This window comes from Salvelinus fontinalis, chromosome 4, assembly GCF_029448725.1.
Source record: "Salvelinus fontinalis isolate EN_2023a chromosome 4, ASM2944872v1, whole genome shotgun sequence".
NCBI lineage: Eukaryota > Metazoa > Chordata > Actinopteri > Salmoniformes > Salmonidae > Salvelinus > Salvelinus fontinalis.
Window position 1 is genome coordinate 16,398,033 of NC_074668.1, and position 18,377 is coordinate 16,416,409.

Genomic DNA, 18,377 nt, shown 5'->3' on the forward strand with positions numbered 1-18,377 from the left:
ACCAGGAAGCAGAGTAACAATAACTATTGTAAGCCAGAAGAGGACTGGTCACCCCTCAGAGCCTGGTTCCTCTCTATGTTTCTTCCTAGGTTCCTGCCTTTCTAGGGAGGTTTTCCTAGCCACCGTGCTTCTACATCTCTATTGCTTGCTGTTTGGGGTTTTAGGCTGGGTTTCTGTATAGCACTTTGTGACATTGGCTGATGTAAAATGGGCTTTATAAATACATTTGATTGATTTGATTGACTGAGAGTGAGTTGGATCAACTCTACTTTACACTCCTGCACCACCACTGATAGGAGTGAGTTTGCTAAAGTGGAGGCTATTGCTGTGTCTCTGAGCTAGCAGCCTCACCTGTGCCAATGACACACACGTCCGCCCTTAGTACTTTCCCACTCTTCAGAACCACCTCTTTCAACTGTGGAACATAAAAACAACATTGACAAAAACAGTGAGGCAACACACACATAATATTACCAATAGATTACCCTCAGTTCTACTACTTCCGTTTCTGACTACAAAGCAGATATTTTTTGCAAAACCAATATTGTCAAGTCTTTTTTACTGAGCCATACTCCAAATGGAGGCTGTAATTGGTAGTAATCTTGGCTGCTTGTCCTTTCTTTTTGTTGGCACACTGTGGTGCATCGGGGTCAGTCACACCCATTCATCAGCATTCAATGGCTGCATCCCCATTCTCCACCCTTCTCCCCAATTGTATCGTTGCACACTTCCCATCATGGATTTGTGTAATCATTCGCAGAGAGAGTTTCCACCATGGTGAAATCAATAACGGAAGTGTGCATGGTAGAGAATCTGGGCGAAGCCTAAAAGTGGGCTTGACTGGCCAGCAGAGAGAAGGAAGGAGAGAGCCATCTGTGCATGTTATGCTGTTTCTCTCACTTTCGGAATACCTGTCCATCATGGCCAAGCATCTCCGATACCTCGTTCAACATGTAGAACTTCACCCTGTTTGTCTCAAACAGCTGAAAAGTCAGTCAGAAAGACAAGCAGACACAGGCAGACACGGTGAGAGAGAGAGAGAGAGAGAGAGATAGCACTGGGTTAAGGTTCAAAGGTCAAAACTACTTCTCAAAGAGTTGAGCTTTTGTCAAGTTTAGCCTAAATTGTGTTCAGCTACACATTTATTTAAAAAAAAATCTTCCATATGCCTGTTATTAATGCCAATGGTTAATTGGCGGGTAGGCAGTAACGCTTCTTATGAATACTTTCTTAATAATGGATTATTAACACATTATGCACATTATGTATGACTGTATCGACAGTCTCCCTCTGCCTTATCTTTTTTTTTTTTTTTATTATTATCCCCTTTTCTCCCCAATTTTCGTGGTATCCAATCGCTAGTAATTACTATCTTGTCTCATCGCTACAACTCCCGTACGGGCTCGGGAGAGACGAAGGTCGAAAGCCATGCGTCCTCCGAAGCACAACCCAACCAAGCCGCACTGCTTCTTTAACACAGCGCGCCTCCAACCCGGAAGCCAGCCGCACCAATGTGTCGGAGGAAACACCGTGCACCTGGCCCCCTTGGTTAGCGCACACTGCGCCCGGCCCGCCACAGGAGTCGCTGGAGCGCGATGAGACAAGGATATCCCTACCGGCCAAACCCTCCCTAACCCGGACAACGCTAGCCCAATTGTGCGTCGCCCCACGGACCTCCCGGTCGCGGCCGGCTGCGACAGAGCCTGGGCGCGAACCCAGAGACTCTGGTGGCGCAGTTAGCACTGCGATGCAGTGCCCTAGACCACTGCGCCACCCGGGAGGCCCCTCCCTCTGCCTTATCTTAACAGCAGGGAACATGCAGTGTTACCATGCTGAGACCCTATCACACTGAGACCGTATGCACGCACAAACACACACACACACACACACACACACACACACACACACACACACACACACACACACACACACACACACACACACACACACTCACACACTCACACACTCACACACTCACACACACACACTCACACACACAGTATAATCTCCCCTGAAAAAACAGGACTTGTGGGCAATATCTACCTGATTGTCTAAATAAGTGCATGAGCACCGATACGAATATACTCTAAATATTCCCTTGTTGCGCCTGGTGAATTGAGCCCAATGAACATGATTCACGTTTAAAATATATACGTCTCTCTGAGTAGAAATGCAGATTAAGCTGTTCTAGAGGTAGTAGGGCTGACACAGAGCCTGATTTCTCAGGGGTGGGTCCCTACCTTCATTATGGCTTTCCCTACTTTCTCCCCCAGAGCTTTCCGGAAAGGGATTGCTTCTATCCCAATGATGGAGACAGAGTGGGCCTTGTCGGTGAGAGCAGCAGCCACCTCCATACCTAATGCAGAGAATACAGAAGATTACACATGCACCCATTTACAGATAGACGTGCTACAATTACAGTAGTACTATCAAAACAAAGGTTCCAAACACTTTAAGGCTTATAGATCAACATTCCTTCGGAAAAGGAATATGTGACTGTTTTATCTACTGCATGTCTGTCATCTCTCTCACCAACAAATGATGTTCCCACAATCACAGCATTCTTGTTGTTGGCCAGCCTGGCGACGCTGTTAGCATCTTCAGGGGTTAGGAGGTGAAACACATTCCTAACGTCCTGGCCTTTGTAGTTCATCAGCTTGGGTCTTACAATAGACAAAAGATGGGTATATCAGTGTCTACAGAACAATGAGTCACAACTGGTCATATCAACAAGAAGATAATTGAATTCCATTTCATTGGATTCCACCAAAGACAATTTACGGTTACTCCTCACTTGCTTCCTGTGGCAATGAAAAGCTTCCTGTACTCCATCCTAGAGTCGTCTTGAAAAGTCACAGCCCTCGTCTTGACGTCCACTGCCACAGCCTATTGACATCCAAACATCCCAGTTAGAAAGAGAACATAGGGCCAGGGTATCACCAAGGGAATCCATACCACTTCATTGCTGCTCTGAGACCAGTGTCGTGTTCAGTAGGGCACACTGTAACAAAAGTTTGCAACGGAAAAAAACTCAAATCTTCTTAGAAGAAGTTCGACCAGGTAGCAACTCCCTTTTTCAATCTGTTTGAAAACTGCCCACTGAACACAGCCCAGATGTGGATTCAAACTTAGCCAATATAATCAGTGTTTCAGGTCTTACCTCCTTCTCCGTGAGCAACTCGATGTCGTGGGCTTGGAGGAAGTCTATGGAGCGTAGCCGGAGCTGCTCTGCTGTGCTCTCTAAGGACTGAGGGGGAGATGGTTAGTTACACCGCACCACAGCACAGTACACCACAGGTTGGAGTTTATGGGGTGAGGTTTGTTAAGTTGAAATGTTATTGGTGACATTCAGTGAAGAAAGGCCACTTTTACGATGCTAATGCAACATACATTTGTTTGGTTTCATTTTTAACATGATCACAATTTGAAACTCAAGGTCAGCAAACCATTTTCTCATAGATATCATGGCCAAATTTCTACATTGGCGTGGACAAATATTATCCCAAGATTACAGACTAAAGATGGGTTCAAGATGGGTTAATAATACTAGCAATAACAAAATGGGAAGTATTTTGGAGCATGAAATGTCTGGGAAGAATATTCAATCTGCTACGAAATACAGTAGGGCATAACTAGTAGTCCTTCATCAGCAATTTCAACACTGTTTGTATCCAGAAGAATAGTCAACTTAAAGAACCCTCGTGGTCACTAAGTCCTTATGGAGATAGTCCTTTTACCATCTCTGTGGTATGCTCTGGATCTCTGTACAAACCTTACTCAGTTTAGGCCTGTCATAGGGTGGGTGTTTGTCCATGGTGCACATGACAATGCGGTCAGTGAAGCCTTCCTGTCGCAATGTCTCAGCGCACACCAGCCCTGCTGGACCTGGAGACACAAGACACTTGTTTAATGTCTTTATAGGACTTTGATCCATGCTATCAAAACTGAATCCAAGCTCCCTTTACCATAACTATTGAGTGAAACAATAGTAGTGAATTGGAGCATGGATTGAGTTTGGCATACCAGACACAATGTCAGAGCGTTGTGAACATAAACAAAACACTTTGAAGCGTGTTAAAACTAAGAGCATACAGTTGAAACGTACTGTAGTACAAATACTCTATGAACTAACATCCTTGTTGATGCAATAATTCTTGGGAGCTGCTATCATCTATCCTTTTTTGGAATACTCAGGACCTATACTGAACTGAACATATACAGTATGGTTCAAGTCCTAGTTGACGGTTTGAACATAAACAAACAGACTTCTATTTACCAGCGGTGCGTGCAGGAATGGAACTTAAGTATTTTGGGCACTGGCCAGCCGGGCTAGTAGACTGACATTTTTTATTAGCCGGGTCGAAAATTTGTGTCATGCGATATTTGAAAAGGCAAAATGTCAGTTGCCGGCGTGCAAGTTGAACACATTTTCTTCTAGCCCGGTCTGAAAACTACTAACCACGGGCTAGTGGGCTAGCTTCATTTCCATCCCTGAGGGTGTGAGTGTAAGGAGATGCTCAATGACCAACTCACCTGATCCAACGATAAGGACCTGGCTGAAGCCAGTGCTGGAGTTAACTGCTGAACATCGGGCCATGGCTTTTGACCTCTTCTGTGACTGAAGATCCTGGAAGAAAGAAATGTTTGCCAGGTCACAGGTCATCAAAGGGGGATCAGTTGATTTAGCACAATGATCTATTCTAAATAGTCCCAGAGTGTCTTTACCTGTTTGTTAGCACGAATTATCACTTTGTCCTTTTCAACTCGGACCTGAAGCAAACAGACATGAGCGATGTGTACACGGTTTTGACGATGCTTAGAGAGAATGTGAAGGCAGGGAATGTGAATGGCATTGCGAACCGAATGAGGAAGGTCACCTGGAAGATGTGCAAGCTGTCCAGCCCAGGAAAGTCCTCAATGTCTCCTGTAACGATGTTGAAACAAGCTCCATGCCAGGGGCAACGCACGTGGCCTTTGGACAAGATACCTGCAACACACAAAGATATACAGTACCAGTCAAATGTTTTGACACACCTACTCATTCAAGGGTTTTTCTTTATTTTTTACTATTTTCTACATTGTAGAATAATAGTGAAGACATCAACACTATGAAATAACACGTAAGGAATCATGAAATAACCAAAAAAGGGTTAAACAAATCAAAATATATATTATATTTAAGATTCTTCAATGTAGCCACCCTTTGGTCTTGATGTCAGCTTTGCACACTCTTGCCGTTCTCTCAACCAGCTTCATGAGGTAGTCACCTGGAATGCATTTAAATTAACAGGTGCCTTGTTAAAAGTTCATTTGTGGAATTTCTTTCCTTCTTAATGCGTTTGAGCCAATCAGTTGTGTTATGACAAGGTAGGGGTGGTATACAGAAGATAACCCTATTTGGTAAAAGACCAAGTCCATATTATGGCAAAAAGATCTAAATAAGCAAAGAGAAATGACAGTCCATCCGTACTTTAAGACATGAAGGTCAGTCATATTTTCAGTCAACCTGGAAAATTTGGAGAACTTAAAAAGTTTCTTCAAGTGCAGTCGCAAAAACCATCAAGCGCTATCATGAAACTGGCTCATGAAGACCGTTACAGGAAAGGAAGACCCAGAGTTACCTCTGCTGCAGAGGATACGTTTCTTCAGAGTTACCAGCCTCAGAAATTGCAGCCCAAATAAATGCTTCACAGTGTTCAAGTAACAGACACATTTCAACAACAACTGTTCAGAGGAGACTGCGTGAATCATGCCTTCATGGTCGAATTGCTGTAAAAAAAAACACTATTAAAGGACACCAATAATAAGAAGAGGCTTGCTTGGGCTAAGAAACATGAGCAAAGGACATTAGACTGGTGGAAATCTGTCCTTTGGTCCGAATTTGAGATTTTTGGTTCCAAACACTGTGTCTTTGTTAGATGCAGAGTAGGTGAATGGATGAACTCCGCATGTGTGGTCCCCACCGTGACGCATGGAGGAGGAGGTGTGATGGTGTGGGGGTGCTTTGCTGGTGACACTGTATGTGATTTATTTCGAATTCAAGGCACATTTAACCAGCATGGCTACCACAGCATTCTGCAGCCGTACTCCATCCTATCTGGTTTGCGCTTAGTGGAACTATTATTTGTTTTCAACAGGACAATGACCCAACACACCTCCAGGCTGTGTAAGGGTTATTTGACCATGAAGGAAAGTGATGGAGTGCTGCATCAGATGACCTGGCCTCCACAATCACCCAACCTCAACCCAATTGAGATGGTTTTGGATGAGTTGGACTGCAGAGTGAAGGAAAAGCAGCTAACAAGTGCTCAGCATATGTAGGAACTCCTTAAAGACTGTTGGAAAAGCATTCCAGATTAAGCTGGTTGAGAGAATGCCAAGAGTGTGCAAAGCTGTCATCAAGGCAAAGGGAGGCTACTTTGAAGAATCTAAAATCTAAAATATATTTTGATTTGTTTAACACTTTTTTGGTTACTACATGATTCCATATGTGTTATTTCATAGTTTTGATGTCTTCGCTATTATGCTACATACAATTGAAAATAGAAAAATATAGAAAAACCCTTGAATGAGTAGGTGTGTCCAAACTTTTGACTGCTACTGTACATCCCACTGTATCACTCACTAATCCATCTCAGAACTTGATTATAACATAAGACAGCAAAAATATGAATTTCCATACCAATATTCCACAGAAAAAGCAAACAATGCAGAACGGGGCTCACCTTTGACCAGTGGTGCCCCATAATGTGGGCACTTGTGCCCCATTGCAGAAAACTCTCCATGTTCTTTAATGAGCAGCGCTCTGCCACTTCCCAAATCAACCTCTCTCATCCTAAACAGGAATAAGTGCAAACACAGACACGTAAGCACGCGCACACACACACACAGGAAGGGACAAAAATTGTGAGGCAAGGGGAAATAATGACAGGTTCCAGCCATACAAATTTCAGTATTCAGACCCCTTGACTTTTTTCATATTTTGTTACGTTACAGCCTTATTCTAAAATGGATTAAATTGTTTGTTCTAATTAATCCACATTACCCCTTGATGACAAAGCAAAAACAGGTGTTTGAAATTGTTGCAAATTTATAAAAAAAATAAAAAAACTGAAATATTACATTTACATAAGTAAATTCAGACCCTTTACTCAGTACTTTCTTAAAGCTCCTTTGGCAGCGATTACAGCCTCGATAGTTTTTGTGTATGACGCTACAAGCTTAGCACACTTGTATTTGGGGAGTTTCTCACGTTTTTCTCTACAGATCCTCTCAAGCTCTGTCAGGTTGGATGGGGAGCATCGCTGCACAGCCATTTTCAGGTCTCTCCAGCTATTGTCAGGTCTCTCTCAGATAACTGAACTAAATGCCTACCGCCTCGTAGCACTCACTTCTGTCATCATGAAGTGCTTTGAGAGACTAGTCAAGGATCGTATCACCACCACCTTACCTGCCACCCTAGACCGACTTCAGTTTGCATAACGCCCCAACAGGTCCACAGATGATGCAATAGCCATCACACTGCACACTGCCCTATCCCATCTAGACAAGAGGAATACCTATGTAAGAATGCTGTTCATTGACTACAGCTCAGCATTCAATACCATAGTACCCTCCAAGCTCATCATTAAGCTGGAGTCACTGGGTCACAACCCCGCCCTGTGCAATTGGGTCTTGGACTTTCTGACGGGCCGACCACAGGTGGTGAAGGTAGGAAACAACATCTCCACTTTGTTGACCCTCAACACTAGGGCCCCACAAGGGTGCGTATTTAGCCCCCTCCTGTACTCCCTGTTCGCCCATGACTGAGTGGCCATGCACGCCTCCAACTCAATCATCAAGTTTGCAGATGACACAACAGTAGTGAGCTTGATTACCAACAACGACGAGACAGCCTACAGGGAGGAGGTGAGGGCACTCGGAGTGTGGTGTCAGGAAAACAACCTCTCACTCAACGTCAACAAAACAAAGGAGATAATCGTGGAGTTCAGGAAACAGCAGAGGGAGCACCCTCCTATCCATGTCGAAGGGTCAACAGTTGAGAAGGTGGAACGTTTTAAGTTCCTCGACGTACACATCACAGACAAACTGAAATGGTCCCCCCACACAGACAGTGTGGTGAAGAAGGCGCAACAGCGCCTCTTCAACCTCAGGAGGCTGAAAAAATGGGGCTTGTAATCCAAAACTCGGACTAACTTTTACAGATGCGCAATCGAGAGCATCCTGTCGGGCTGTATCACAGCCTGGTACGGCAACTGCAACGCCCTCAACCGCAAGGCTCTCCAGAGGGTGGTGCGGTCTGCACAAGGCACCCCCCGGGGCAACTACCTGCCCTTTATGACACCTATAGTACCCAATGTCAAAGGAAGGCCAAAAAGATCATCAGGAACAACAACCACCCGAGCCACTGCCTGTTCACACCGCTACCATCCAGAAGTCGAGCTCAGTGCATGTGCATCAAAGCTGGAACCAAGAGACTGAGGAACAGCTTCTATCTCAAGGCCATCAGACTGCTAAACAGCAATCACTAACTCAGAGAGGCTGCTGCCTACATGGAGACCCAATCACTGGCCACTTGAATAATAAATGGATCACTAGTCACTTTAAATAATGGCACTTTAATAATATTTACATATCTTACATTACTCATATCATATGTATATACTGTATTCTATACCATCTATTGTACCTTGCCTATGCTGCTCGGCCATCGCTCATCCATATATTTATATGTACATATTCTCATTCACCCCTTTCAGATTTGTGTGTATTACGTAGTTGTTGGGGAATTGTTAGAATACTTGTTAGATATTACTGCACTGTCGGAACTAGAAGCACAAGCATTTCGCTACACTCGTATTAACATCTGCTAACCATGTGTATGTGGCCAATAAAATTTGATTTGATTTTGATTTGATTTCAGATGTTCGATTCGCCCCAGTCTTAGGTCCTGAGCACTCTGGAGTAGGTTTTTTATCAAGGATCTCTCTGTACTTTCTTCCATTCATCTTTCCCTCAATCCTGACTAGTCTCCCAGTCCCTGCCACTGAAAAACATCCTGCATCATGCTGCCACCACCATGCTTCACCATAGGGATGGTGCCAGGTTTCCTCCAGATGTGACGCTTGGCATTCAGGCCAAAGAATTCAATCTTGGTTTCATCAGACCAGAGAATCTTGTTTCTCATGGTCTGAGAGTCTTTAGGTGCCTTTTGGCAAACTCCAAGCGGGCTATCATGTGCCTTTTAGTGAGGAGTGGCTTCCGTCTGGCAACTCTACCATGAAGGCCTGATTGGTGGAGTGCTGATGAGATGGTTGTCCTTCTGGAAGGTTCTCCCATCTCCACAGAGGAACTCTGGAGCTCTTTCAGATTGACCATCGGGTTCTTGGTCACCTCCCTGACCAAGGCCCTTCTCCCCCGATTGCTCAGTTTGGCTGGGAGGACAGATCTATGAAGAGTCGTGATGGTTCCAAACTTCTTTAATTTAAGAATGATGGAGGCCACTCTGTTCTTGGGGACCTTCAATGCTGCAGAAATGTTTTGGTACCCTTCCCCAGGTCTGTGCCTCGACACAATCCTGTCTCGGAGCTCTATGGACAATTCCTTCAACCTCATGGCTTGATTTTTGCTCTGACATGCACTGTCAACTGTGGGACCTTATATAGACAGGTGTGCGCCTTTCCAAATCATGTCCAATCGATTGAATTTACCACTGGTGGACTCCAATCATGTTGTAGAAACATCTCAAGGATGATTAATGGAAACTGGATCCATCACAACCGGATGAGCTCAATTTCAAGTTTCATAGCAAAGGGTCTGAATACTTATGTAAATAAGGTATTTCTGTTCATTTTTTATATTTTTTTAGAAAATGTATCTAAAAACCTGTTTTCGCATTTTCATTATGGGGTATTGTTTGTAGATTGATAAGGAAAAACATTTTGATCCATTTTAGAATAAAGCTAAAGAATAAAGCGAAAGAATAAAGCTAAAGTAACAAAATGTGTAAAAAGTCAACGAGTCTGAATACTTTCCGAATGCACTGTACATTGTCTTTTGTTTGGCCTTACTGTCCATTTTCCAGGTCCTTGACATGACACACGGAGGCCTCCAGGTAATCGCGGGGTTTGTAGAGCCTGAGGGGGGCGGCAGCGGTGGAGTCCTCATCGGAGCAGTGTTCCAGTGCTCCGTTGGGTCTGCAGTCAGAAAAGGGGCTCGCATTTCCATTGGCGGACTTCACACCTGCTTCCTTTTCTTTGCCCAGAAGGGTTAGCTCCATTTTCACCTCAACTGCAGGACACAGACCACAGACCATTAGCAAAACTGCAGGACACAGACCACAGACCAGTAGCAAAACTGCAGAACATAGACCACAGACCATTAGCAAAACTGCAGAATACAGACCACAGACCACTAGGAAAACAACACCCTTTTCAGGCTGATGTTTGCCCAGTCACTTACATTTAAAAAAAAAAATGTAGTCACTTGTTTTTAGTTCACAACTTTTACCCATCATCCTCCTCAACTTTAAGTCACCAGCAGCCACTGATACTCATATACATTTTTCCTTTGATTGCAGAACTCAGCGTCAGACACCCCACGGAGAAGAGTTCTGTATCGAATGAAACTGACATGACCATGAAAATACTTTATGAGATTTAAAAAAAACGTGGGGCAAATTTACTGTGGCAATCTTGAGAGCTTTATAGCATATATTTAGAATCACTACACCATTCATTAGATATTTGCTAAAATAACACACATACACAAGGACAGGCCTAAGTGGATGTTTGGGTTTATTTGTTGTGAGGCGCCCTGAGGCATTTGATGACATCTAATAAGTTGCCTCTGGTGTTTGTATTTCTGCATTTGAAGAGGTGGTTGTGCAACCTGTTTTCACTGCAGCCAGATTTATCTCTTCGGCAGTAGAAATGTGCTGACCCTCCGGTTCCTACACGATAATCTGGCTGGAATTTTGACCTGCTGAGCGAGTCTTAATTAAAATCAATGGAAAATCATGAGAGTGACTGCAATCACAGGAGAGGAAAGGGGGAGAGGCATCCATCCCCAGACTCATATGGGATCTTTTTTTTCAAAGGAGAGATCTTCAACTAGGACCTTCTGCTAAAAAACAAAGCTGATTTGTGGTTCTATATAGCACCATTTCTTCTAGAAATGCAAGCGTCTTTGTTTTTGGATTATTCCTGCCTAGTTAAGGGATCAATCTCTCCACTGAGATTATCCAATGCACCAAAGAGCAAAACGATTTATTGACAGCAAAACTGAGTGAATTGTACACCTCAGGAGAAACATACTTGTCAAGTGAGGAAGAGATACTCCTTCTGCGTTCACTTTGCCATATGTTATCACTTCATCCCCTCTTTCACACACTCATTCCCCGTTCTTTTCTCCCTTCTGTTTTTCCATTCAGAGGCATCATGTGCTTAATCCTTTTGAGTGGGCACTGATGGCTTTATATTATTCCTAGTCTTAGAAACTATTCTGTGTTTACTTGACTCTATGTTGCTAAAATATTTTATTGGATCAAATTGAGTAGTCAGCTCCCACTAACACACCTGTAGGGATCATGTAAAATGTATTAGTCAAATTAGGTACCAATCTGCTTTTCACTGACTGCAGAAACTCACAGTGTGCATCAATGTTTTGACTGGGCCGACGCTTTTCAGAAATGTTCAGTATCACATCAGGCAATACACTTGAATAATTATTATCATCTTCATGTAAATGCTTTATGATTTCAATTTTTCTCTGGATTTTCCCTAACCCTTACCTTAGCGCTAGGTACAGTTGAAGTAATTACAATACTTTTTACATTGTACTTATAATAATATAACAATTACACGGTAATGATGGTGTGATATTGTATTCTACATTAAAAACATGTATTTATTTAACATTGTGTAAGTTTTTGTCTGGTTTAGTTTCTCAACTATACTGGTGCTCATCCCTGCTGTGTCCAAGGTTCCGTTCAGGGTCCCACTTGTTTCCTAAAGACTGACTAATTAGACATTTTACAGTCAGGGGCCTCTGTTCCAGCACAGCACCCTCTAAAGTCGCCCCTATAGAACTGTAGACTACCTACCTATCCCCTCCACTTTATTCATACTAGCTGCCAGTGTGGTATTGCAGTGGTTGTTTTTGTGAAAATTATGTTTTGGTTTTTTAAACCGCTCTCCATAAGAGCTAAAGCACTATTAAGTCAAAGCTTTAGGAGCAAGCAAAGATATAAAACACGTAATGTGCTTGATTACAGCACTTACCACAGCCTTCAACAAGCTGACTGCATTGCAACAGTGATATGTTTGCTTTGAAACAGTCATACATTGTGCCATACGTTTAAAACTCAAATTTGACTATGTAATCCTCTTGAAGGCAATGCAATTGAGAGCATTAAAATTCCTCCTCCACAAATCGCCATGCTACAAAGGCAGTCAGGAGAGGGGTTTGTATGACCTATATACTGTATAGCTGGCGAACAAATGCCAATTATTCCAGGATTTGGAAAGGGGTAGGACAGACGAAAGGAGAACAGGAATCAGGACGGAGGGAAGGAGAACAGAGGGGAGGACGGAGGGAAGGCGAGCAGGGGATAGGACGGAGGGAACGAGAAAGGGGGTAGGACGGAGGGAAGGCGAGCAGGGGATAGGACGGAGGGAAGGAGAAAGGGGATAGGACGGAGGGAAGGAGAAAGGGGGTAGGACGGAGGGAAGAAGAAAAGGGATAGGACGGAGGGAAGGAGAAAGGGGGTAGGACGGAGGGAAGGCGAGCAGGGGATAGGACGGAGGGAAGGAGAAAGGGGGTAGGACGGAGGGAAGGAGGACGGAGGGTAGGACGGAGGGAAGGAGAACGGGGGGTAGGACGGAGGGAAGGAGAACGGGGGGTAGGACGGAGGGAAGGAGGACGGGGGTAGGACAGAGGGAAGGAGAACGTGGGGTAGAACAGAGGGAAGGAGGACGGGGGGTAGGACAGAGGGAAGGAGAATGTGGGGTAGGATAGAGGGAAGGAGGACGGGGGTAGGACAGAGGGAAGGAGAACAGGATGCAGGACGGAGGGAAGGAGAACAGAGGGTAGGACGGAGGGAAGGCGAGCAGGGGATAGGACGGAGGGAAGGCGAGCAGGGGATAGGACGGAGGGAAGGAGAAAGGGGGGTAGGACAGAGGGAAGGCGAGCAGGGGATAGGACGGAGGGAAGGCGAGCAGGGGATAGGACGGAGGGAAGGAGAAAGGGGGATAGGACGGAGGGAAGGAGAAAGGGGGTAGGACCGAGGGAAGACGAGCAGGGGATAGGACGGAGGGAAAGCGAGCAGGGGATAGGACGGAGGGAAGGAGAAAGGGGATAGGACGGAGGGAAGGAGAAAGGGGGTAGGACGGAGGGAAGGAGAAAGGGGATAGGACGGAGGGAAGGAGAAAGGGGGTAGGACGGAGGGAAGGCGAGCAGGGGATAGGACGGAGGGAAGGAGGAAGGGGGTAGGACAGAGGGAAGGAGGACGGAGGGTAGGACGGAGGGAAGGAGAACGGGGGGGTAGGATGGAGGGAAGGAGGACGGGGGTAGGACAGAGGGAAGGAGAACGGGGGTAGGATAGAGGGAAGGAGGACGGGGGTAGGACAGAGGGAAGGAGGACGGGTGGTAGGACAGAGGGAAGGAGGACGGGGGGTAGGACAGAGGGAAGGAGGATGGGGGTAGGACGGAGGGAAGGAGGACGGGGGGTAGGAGGACGGGGGGTAGGACAGAGGGAAGGAGGACGGGGGTAGGACGGAGGGAAGGAGAAGAGTGGGTTGGTGGAGATGGTGTTCACCTGGCTTGCTTTTGGAGAGGCATCCTCCCATTATGGGCCCAGGGTAGAGCCAGGAGGCCTGGCTGGAGGAAGCCCAGGGGAGGTGAGGAAGAGACGGGGTCAGATCCTGGGGTTGGGCTGCTGGGTCGGGAGGTAACCACGACAGTGTTGAAACGGGGGTATCAGTATGTGCAGGTGCAGATCCAGGTCAGCCATTGTAGACATCAGCTCTCCCACATCACCACCTGGGAGGAGGAAGAGTGAACAACAGCTGAGTGGCTGAAAAGCCCAGTGGAGGCTGGTCGAGGCAGAAATTGGGGGATTACAAAAGCCCAACCATCAAACAGCACCACTACTCCAACCTGGACTCAGGGGTAGACTTAACATACCGTAAATGTAAACTAGTATGATATGTTACGTTTCATATGGTATGCATTAATTTATGGATGTCCATCATCCATTTCATATGATATGTTACGAATTACAATTTGTATAATATGTTACAAACTGCAATTCATACAATATGTAATAAATTCCAATTCATACAATATGTTACAAATTTGCCAAACCTATGATATGTTGGGAATTCCAATTTGTTGTCGCTAAATTTTCCTAGGTGGCTAGGTGGCTAACGCTAACATTAGCTAAATTTGCCAATAAGCTAAAATTAACACACAACCTTTGGGTTGCTAAATGTTTACGTTATACGCTCACCCATCCACCCCGACCAACCACCCTACTTTCGTTTTTGCCTTAAGTAACCTTCTGTCTTATGCAGCCATACCAAACGTGACATGTCATAATAATTTTACGTCTAGTCTATGAGACCAGGCTGACTACACAGTTCTAAAAGTTTCTCACATGACTACTTGTGTTTTTTAGAGTTCCTCTGTATAGAGTGGTGTGTGTGTGTGTGTGTGTGTGTGTGTGTGTGTGTGTGTGTGTGTGTGTGTGTGTGTGTGTGTGTGTGTGTGTGTGTGGTGTGTTTGCATTTGTGAACCACTACCCATTTTAGTCATTTAAATATGTACAGTTTGTGAGTTTGCCTAAGGATACCAAATAGTTGATATCAACATTAGGAAAACTTTATATTTTCATAATGTTCTAAAGTAATTGAGATAATATCACGCGAGGATTAGCCACATATATCAACCATGGCTTAGAAATGGTACAATGAACTACTATGCATTCATGATGCCATTCATGATGCTGAGAAACATGGACAAAGTCCTGGAAAGGCCACTGTTGTAGTTAAAGGGCTAGCCTAGCACTCATTAACAACCATTAGCATTCACAGCACCATCCACAGTGCCCTCAATGGCATTTTTGACAATTTGTTTTCCACCACAAAAACTGCCGTTTGAAAAGGAGAGGGTGTGTAATTGTTCGTCAACCTGTAGAGAGGCCCTAACTTGGTTCTCTGAGATGGTATAGAACTAAGCAGCTTCTAGTACTATTCCTGTGTGCTCTGCCCTCCAGCAACACTTGGCAACAATGTAAGGCTGAGATAAGGTTGTCACTTGTTTTCTACACTTGTCTTCAGTGTTGGGGAACCTACTTTGAAAATGCAGTTTACAAAGCTACCAATTACTTCACACGGGAAGAAGTTATGCTACAGTAGAGCTACCCTTAAGAAAATATTGTTTACTGAACTAAAGTCACTTTGAAAAAGTAGTTCACCACATCCAAACTACTTAGTGAAGAATTATCATATCTAAATCAGAAATGTCATAGACTACAATTGCATGACCAGATCACTCTGGAGTCAGATGTTAACATAATGTGCAATTTAGCCTATTAAAAACTAAAATTATGTTTCAAGTGAGAATTATGCAGGTCTAATGCTGAAAAAGAAAGTAAATTCTTGCCTACTTCACTCATATTTTATTTTAGCCTAAAAAGTAGTGTGTGTTTCCAATAGTTAGCTACACCACTACATGGCAAACAAGTAATTAACTACTGAAAACACTACCTAGATTTGAATTGAGTTCAACTACCACCAAGCTACTTCAAAATGCAGTTAAATTACTAGTTGAACTACATGTAGTTCACTCCTCCCCAACACTTATTGTCTCTCTACTATGAAGCTAATGTGTGTGTTGGTGTGTGTGTGCGTGTGCGTGTGCGTGTGTGTGTGTGTGTGTGTGTGTGTGTGTGTGTGTGTGTGTGTGTGTGTGTGTGTGTGTGTTGGTGTGTGTGTTGGTGTGTGTGTGTGTGTGTGTGTGTGTGTGTGTGTGTGTGTGTGTGTGTGTGTGTGTGTGTGTGTGTGTGTGTGTGTGTGTGTGTGTGTGTGTGTGTGTGTGTGTGTGTGTGTGTGTGCGTGTGTGTCCAAATGCCCTTGAAGAGAATGTAATAGTGTTAATCATGTTAATTGATAAAATGTTCGACATACATTGTTACTTAATGTTACTTACATACTGTGCCTTCAGAAAGTATTCACATCCCTTGACTTCTTCCACATTTTGTTGTGTTACAGCCTAAATTTAAAATTGATTAAATTAAGATTTTGTGTCACTGGCCTACACACGATACCCCATAATGTAAAAATTGGAATTATGTTTTTAGACATTTTTACAAATTAATTAAATATGAAAAGCTGAAATGTCTTGAGTCAATAAGTATTCAACCCTTTTGTTAATGCAAGCTTAATAAGTTCAGGAGTAGACATTTGCTTAACAAGTTACATAATAAGCTGCATTGACTAATAAGTTGCATTGTGGTTTTTAATGACTACCTCATCTCGGTAGCCTACACATACAATTATCTGTAAGGTCCCTCAGTCGAGCAGTGAATTTCAAAAACAGATACAACCACAATGACCAGGGAAGTTTTCCAATGCCTCGCAAAGATATATACACTGCTCAAAAAAATAAAGGGAACACTTAAACAACACAATGTTACTCCAAGTCAATCACACTTCTGTGAAATCAAACTGTCCACTTAGGAAGCAACACTGATTGACAATAAATTTCACATGCTATTGTGCAAATGGAATAGACAAAAGGTGGAAATTATAGGCAATTAGCAAGACACCCCCAAAAAAGGAGTGATTCTGCAGGTGGTGACCACAGACCACTTTGCACCTTTAACTTTCACGTCACTGTGTTTTGAATAGAAGCAGAGGCCCCATGAGTTTCAAAAACACTTTTGTTTTGCTGCCACACATTGCCCACACACCCCTGCCAGAGCTTGTGATATTTCAACCCACTTGGTGTTGCTAAACAATACAGCTGTTGATATGAATATGAGAGCAGTACTACAGTAACAAGCATTCACATGATGGCAGGTGTATCACGCAACGCAGTGGGATTCGTTAGCAATAGCAAGCCACCCTTCGGGGTGCACTAAAGAAAGTACTTGATATTCAGAGCACATCTTAATGTCCTTGAAGTTAAAAAAAGAAGCTTGCACTTTTGAATGGAGAAGTGGTTATTAAAGTTCCAGAGACCAAGTGAGACATGGAAAGATCTCTCTTCTGAATCATGAAACATTTTACACAGTAAGAAATGTCTGTGTCATGTCATCGTTGTCATACTGCTACAGCGAAAGTATATGAGTGTATATACTTCACAATAAAAGCAATTCAAAAGGATCACAAAAACATTCAAGAAGTTTAAAGTTTTACAGCATGGAATTATCAAAGTCAGTTTAGTCATCTTTTTAAAGGTAATATAGAACCGGAGCAAGCTAAATAACTGATATAGCCTAGTTCTTTTGGGCAGAATGTGGGCATCTGTTTTTTCTCTACACGAACTGTGAAAATGTCATGGCAACCACTAATTATTTTCTACACTAATTTTATAGCTTCACCAATCTCAATGACCCAACAACAACAAACACATTTTGTCATGAGAATGATGTTTCCCTATGAAGAAATCAATGAAGGTTTAAACACTTCATGAAGACGGAAGTGCACTCTATCTTCTCTATCTGCCATATCAATAATTACTATACAAATTAAAATTGAATGAACGTTGAAATTGCATCAAAAAGGCTGCCGTTGTGAGGTTCCAGCAAGCCTGAAATATTTTGTACTAACCCAAAGTCAGGTTAAGCAGATTTGGTCCTCAACATATGACGCAGATTCCATTCGCTCACCGTTGGGCCTGTCCCCAAGCAGTGCTAATAATCCTTCCTGCAAACAAGCTGTCAGTTTCACTCACTTTTCTCCACAAATGTAATACGTTTTACTGGAATGTAGCAGGGAATTAGCCATTGTGGCACAACCCTTAGGTAGTTTCCCCCCACACACCCACCCCAAGAATGGATCTGAGTGAAACCAATGTTAAACTCCGAGGACCGGAATCAATTCTGATAGCCACATCAATCACTCAGAAAAGGGACTTTACTTTTCTTTGAACAGCCCAGGTAAACACATTGTGTTCTAAACAGACTACTCCAGTTGCGCAAACATTTCACAGCACCACAGTGAATAGCCCTTATTTGATCACCGCTGTGGCACACCTGAGGGGTTGGTACCACACCCCAGAAAGATGAGTTCAAACAACCAAGAGAATGTAGTACCATCCAGGTCATGATAAAGCCAATACACTATCAGGTATCAAGGTAAGACCCAGATGCA

The 18,377-nt window shown here is 43.8% G+C and overlaps 1 protein-coding gene across 3 annotated transcripts in view; it reads right to left on the reverse strand.

Annotated features, from left to right (window-relative positions):
• The window catches only part of LOC129853174 (apoptosis-inducing factor 3-like), a 34,623-nt gene that overhangs the window by 8,533 nt on the left and 7,713 nt on the right, over window positions 1-18,377 (reverse strand). For all 3 annotated transcript variants that reach the window (XM_055918922.1, XM_055918921.1, XM_055918923.1), the window contains exons 2-14: window positions 13,817-14,040; window positions 10,071-10,290; window positions 6,726-6,835; window positions 4,878-4,987; window positions 4,726-4,770; window positions 4,534-4,627; window positions 3,773-3,885; window positions 3,161-3,247; window positions 2,795-2,886; window positions 2,533-2,663; window positions 2,241-2,356; window positions 912-983; window positions 352-415 (exon numbers count right to left, since the gene is read on the reverse strand). In XM_055918922.1, coding sequence (XP_055774897.1) covers window positions 352-415; window positions 912-983; window positions 2,241-2,356; window positions 2,533-2,663; window positions 2,795-2,886; window positions 3,161-3,247; window positions 3,773-3,885; window positions 4,534-4,627; window positions 4,726-4,770; window positions 4,878-4,987; window positions 6,726-6,835; window positions 10,071-10,290; window positions 13,817-13,847 — 1,285 coding nt within the window. In that variant the 5' untranslated portion in view covers window positions 13,848-14,040. The remainder of the gene's footprint in view (window positions 1-351; window positions 416-911; window positions 984-2,240; window positions 2,357-2,532; window positions 2,664-2,794; window positions 2,887-3,160; window positions 3,248-3,772; window positions 3,886-4,533; window positions 4,628-4,725; window positions 4,771-4,877; window positions 4,988-6,725; window positions 6,836-10,070; window positions 10,291-13,816; window positions 14,041-18,377) is intronic.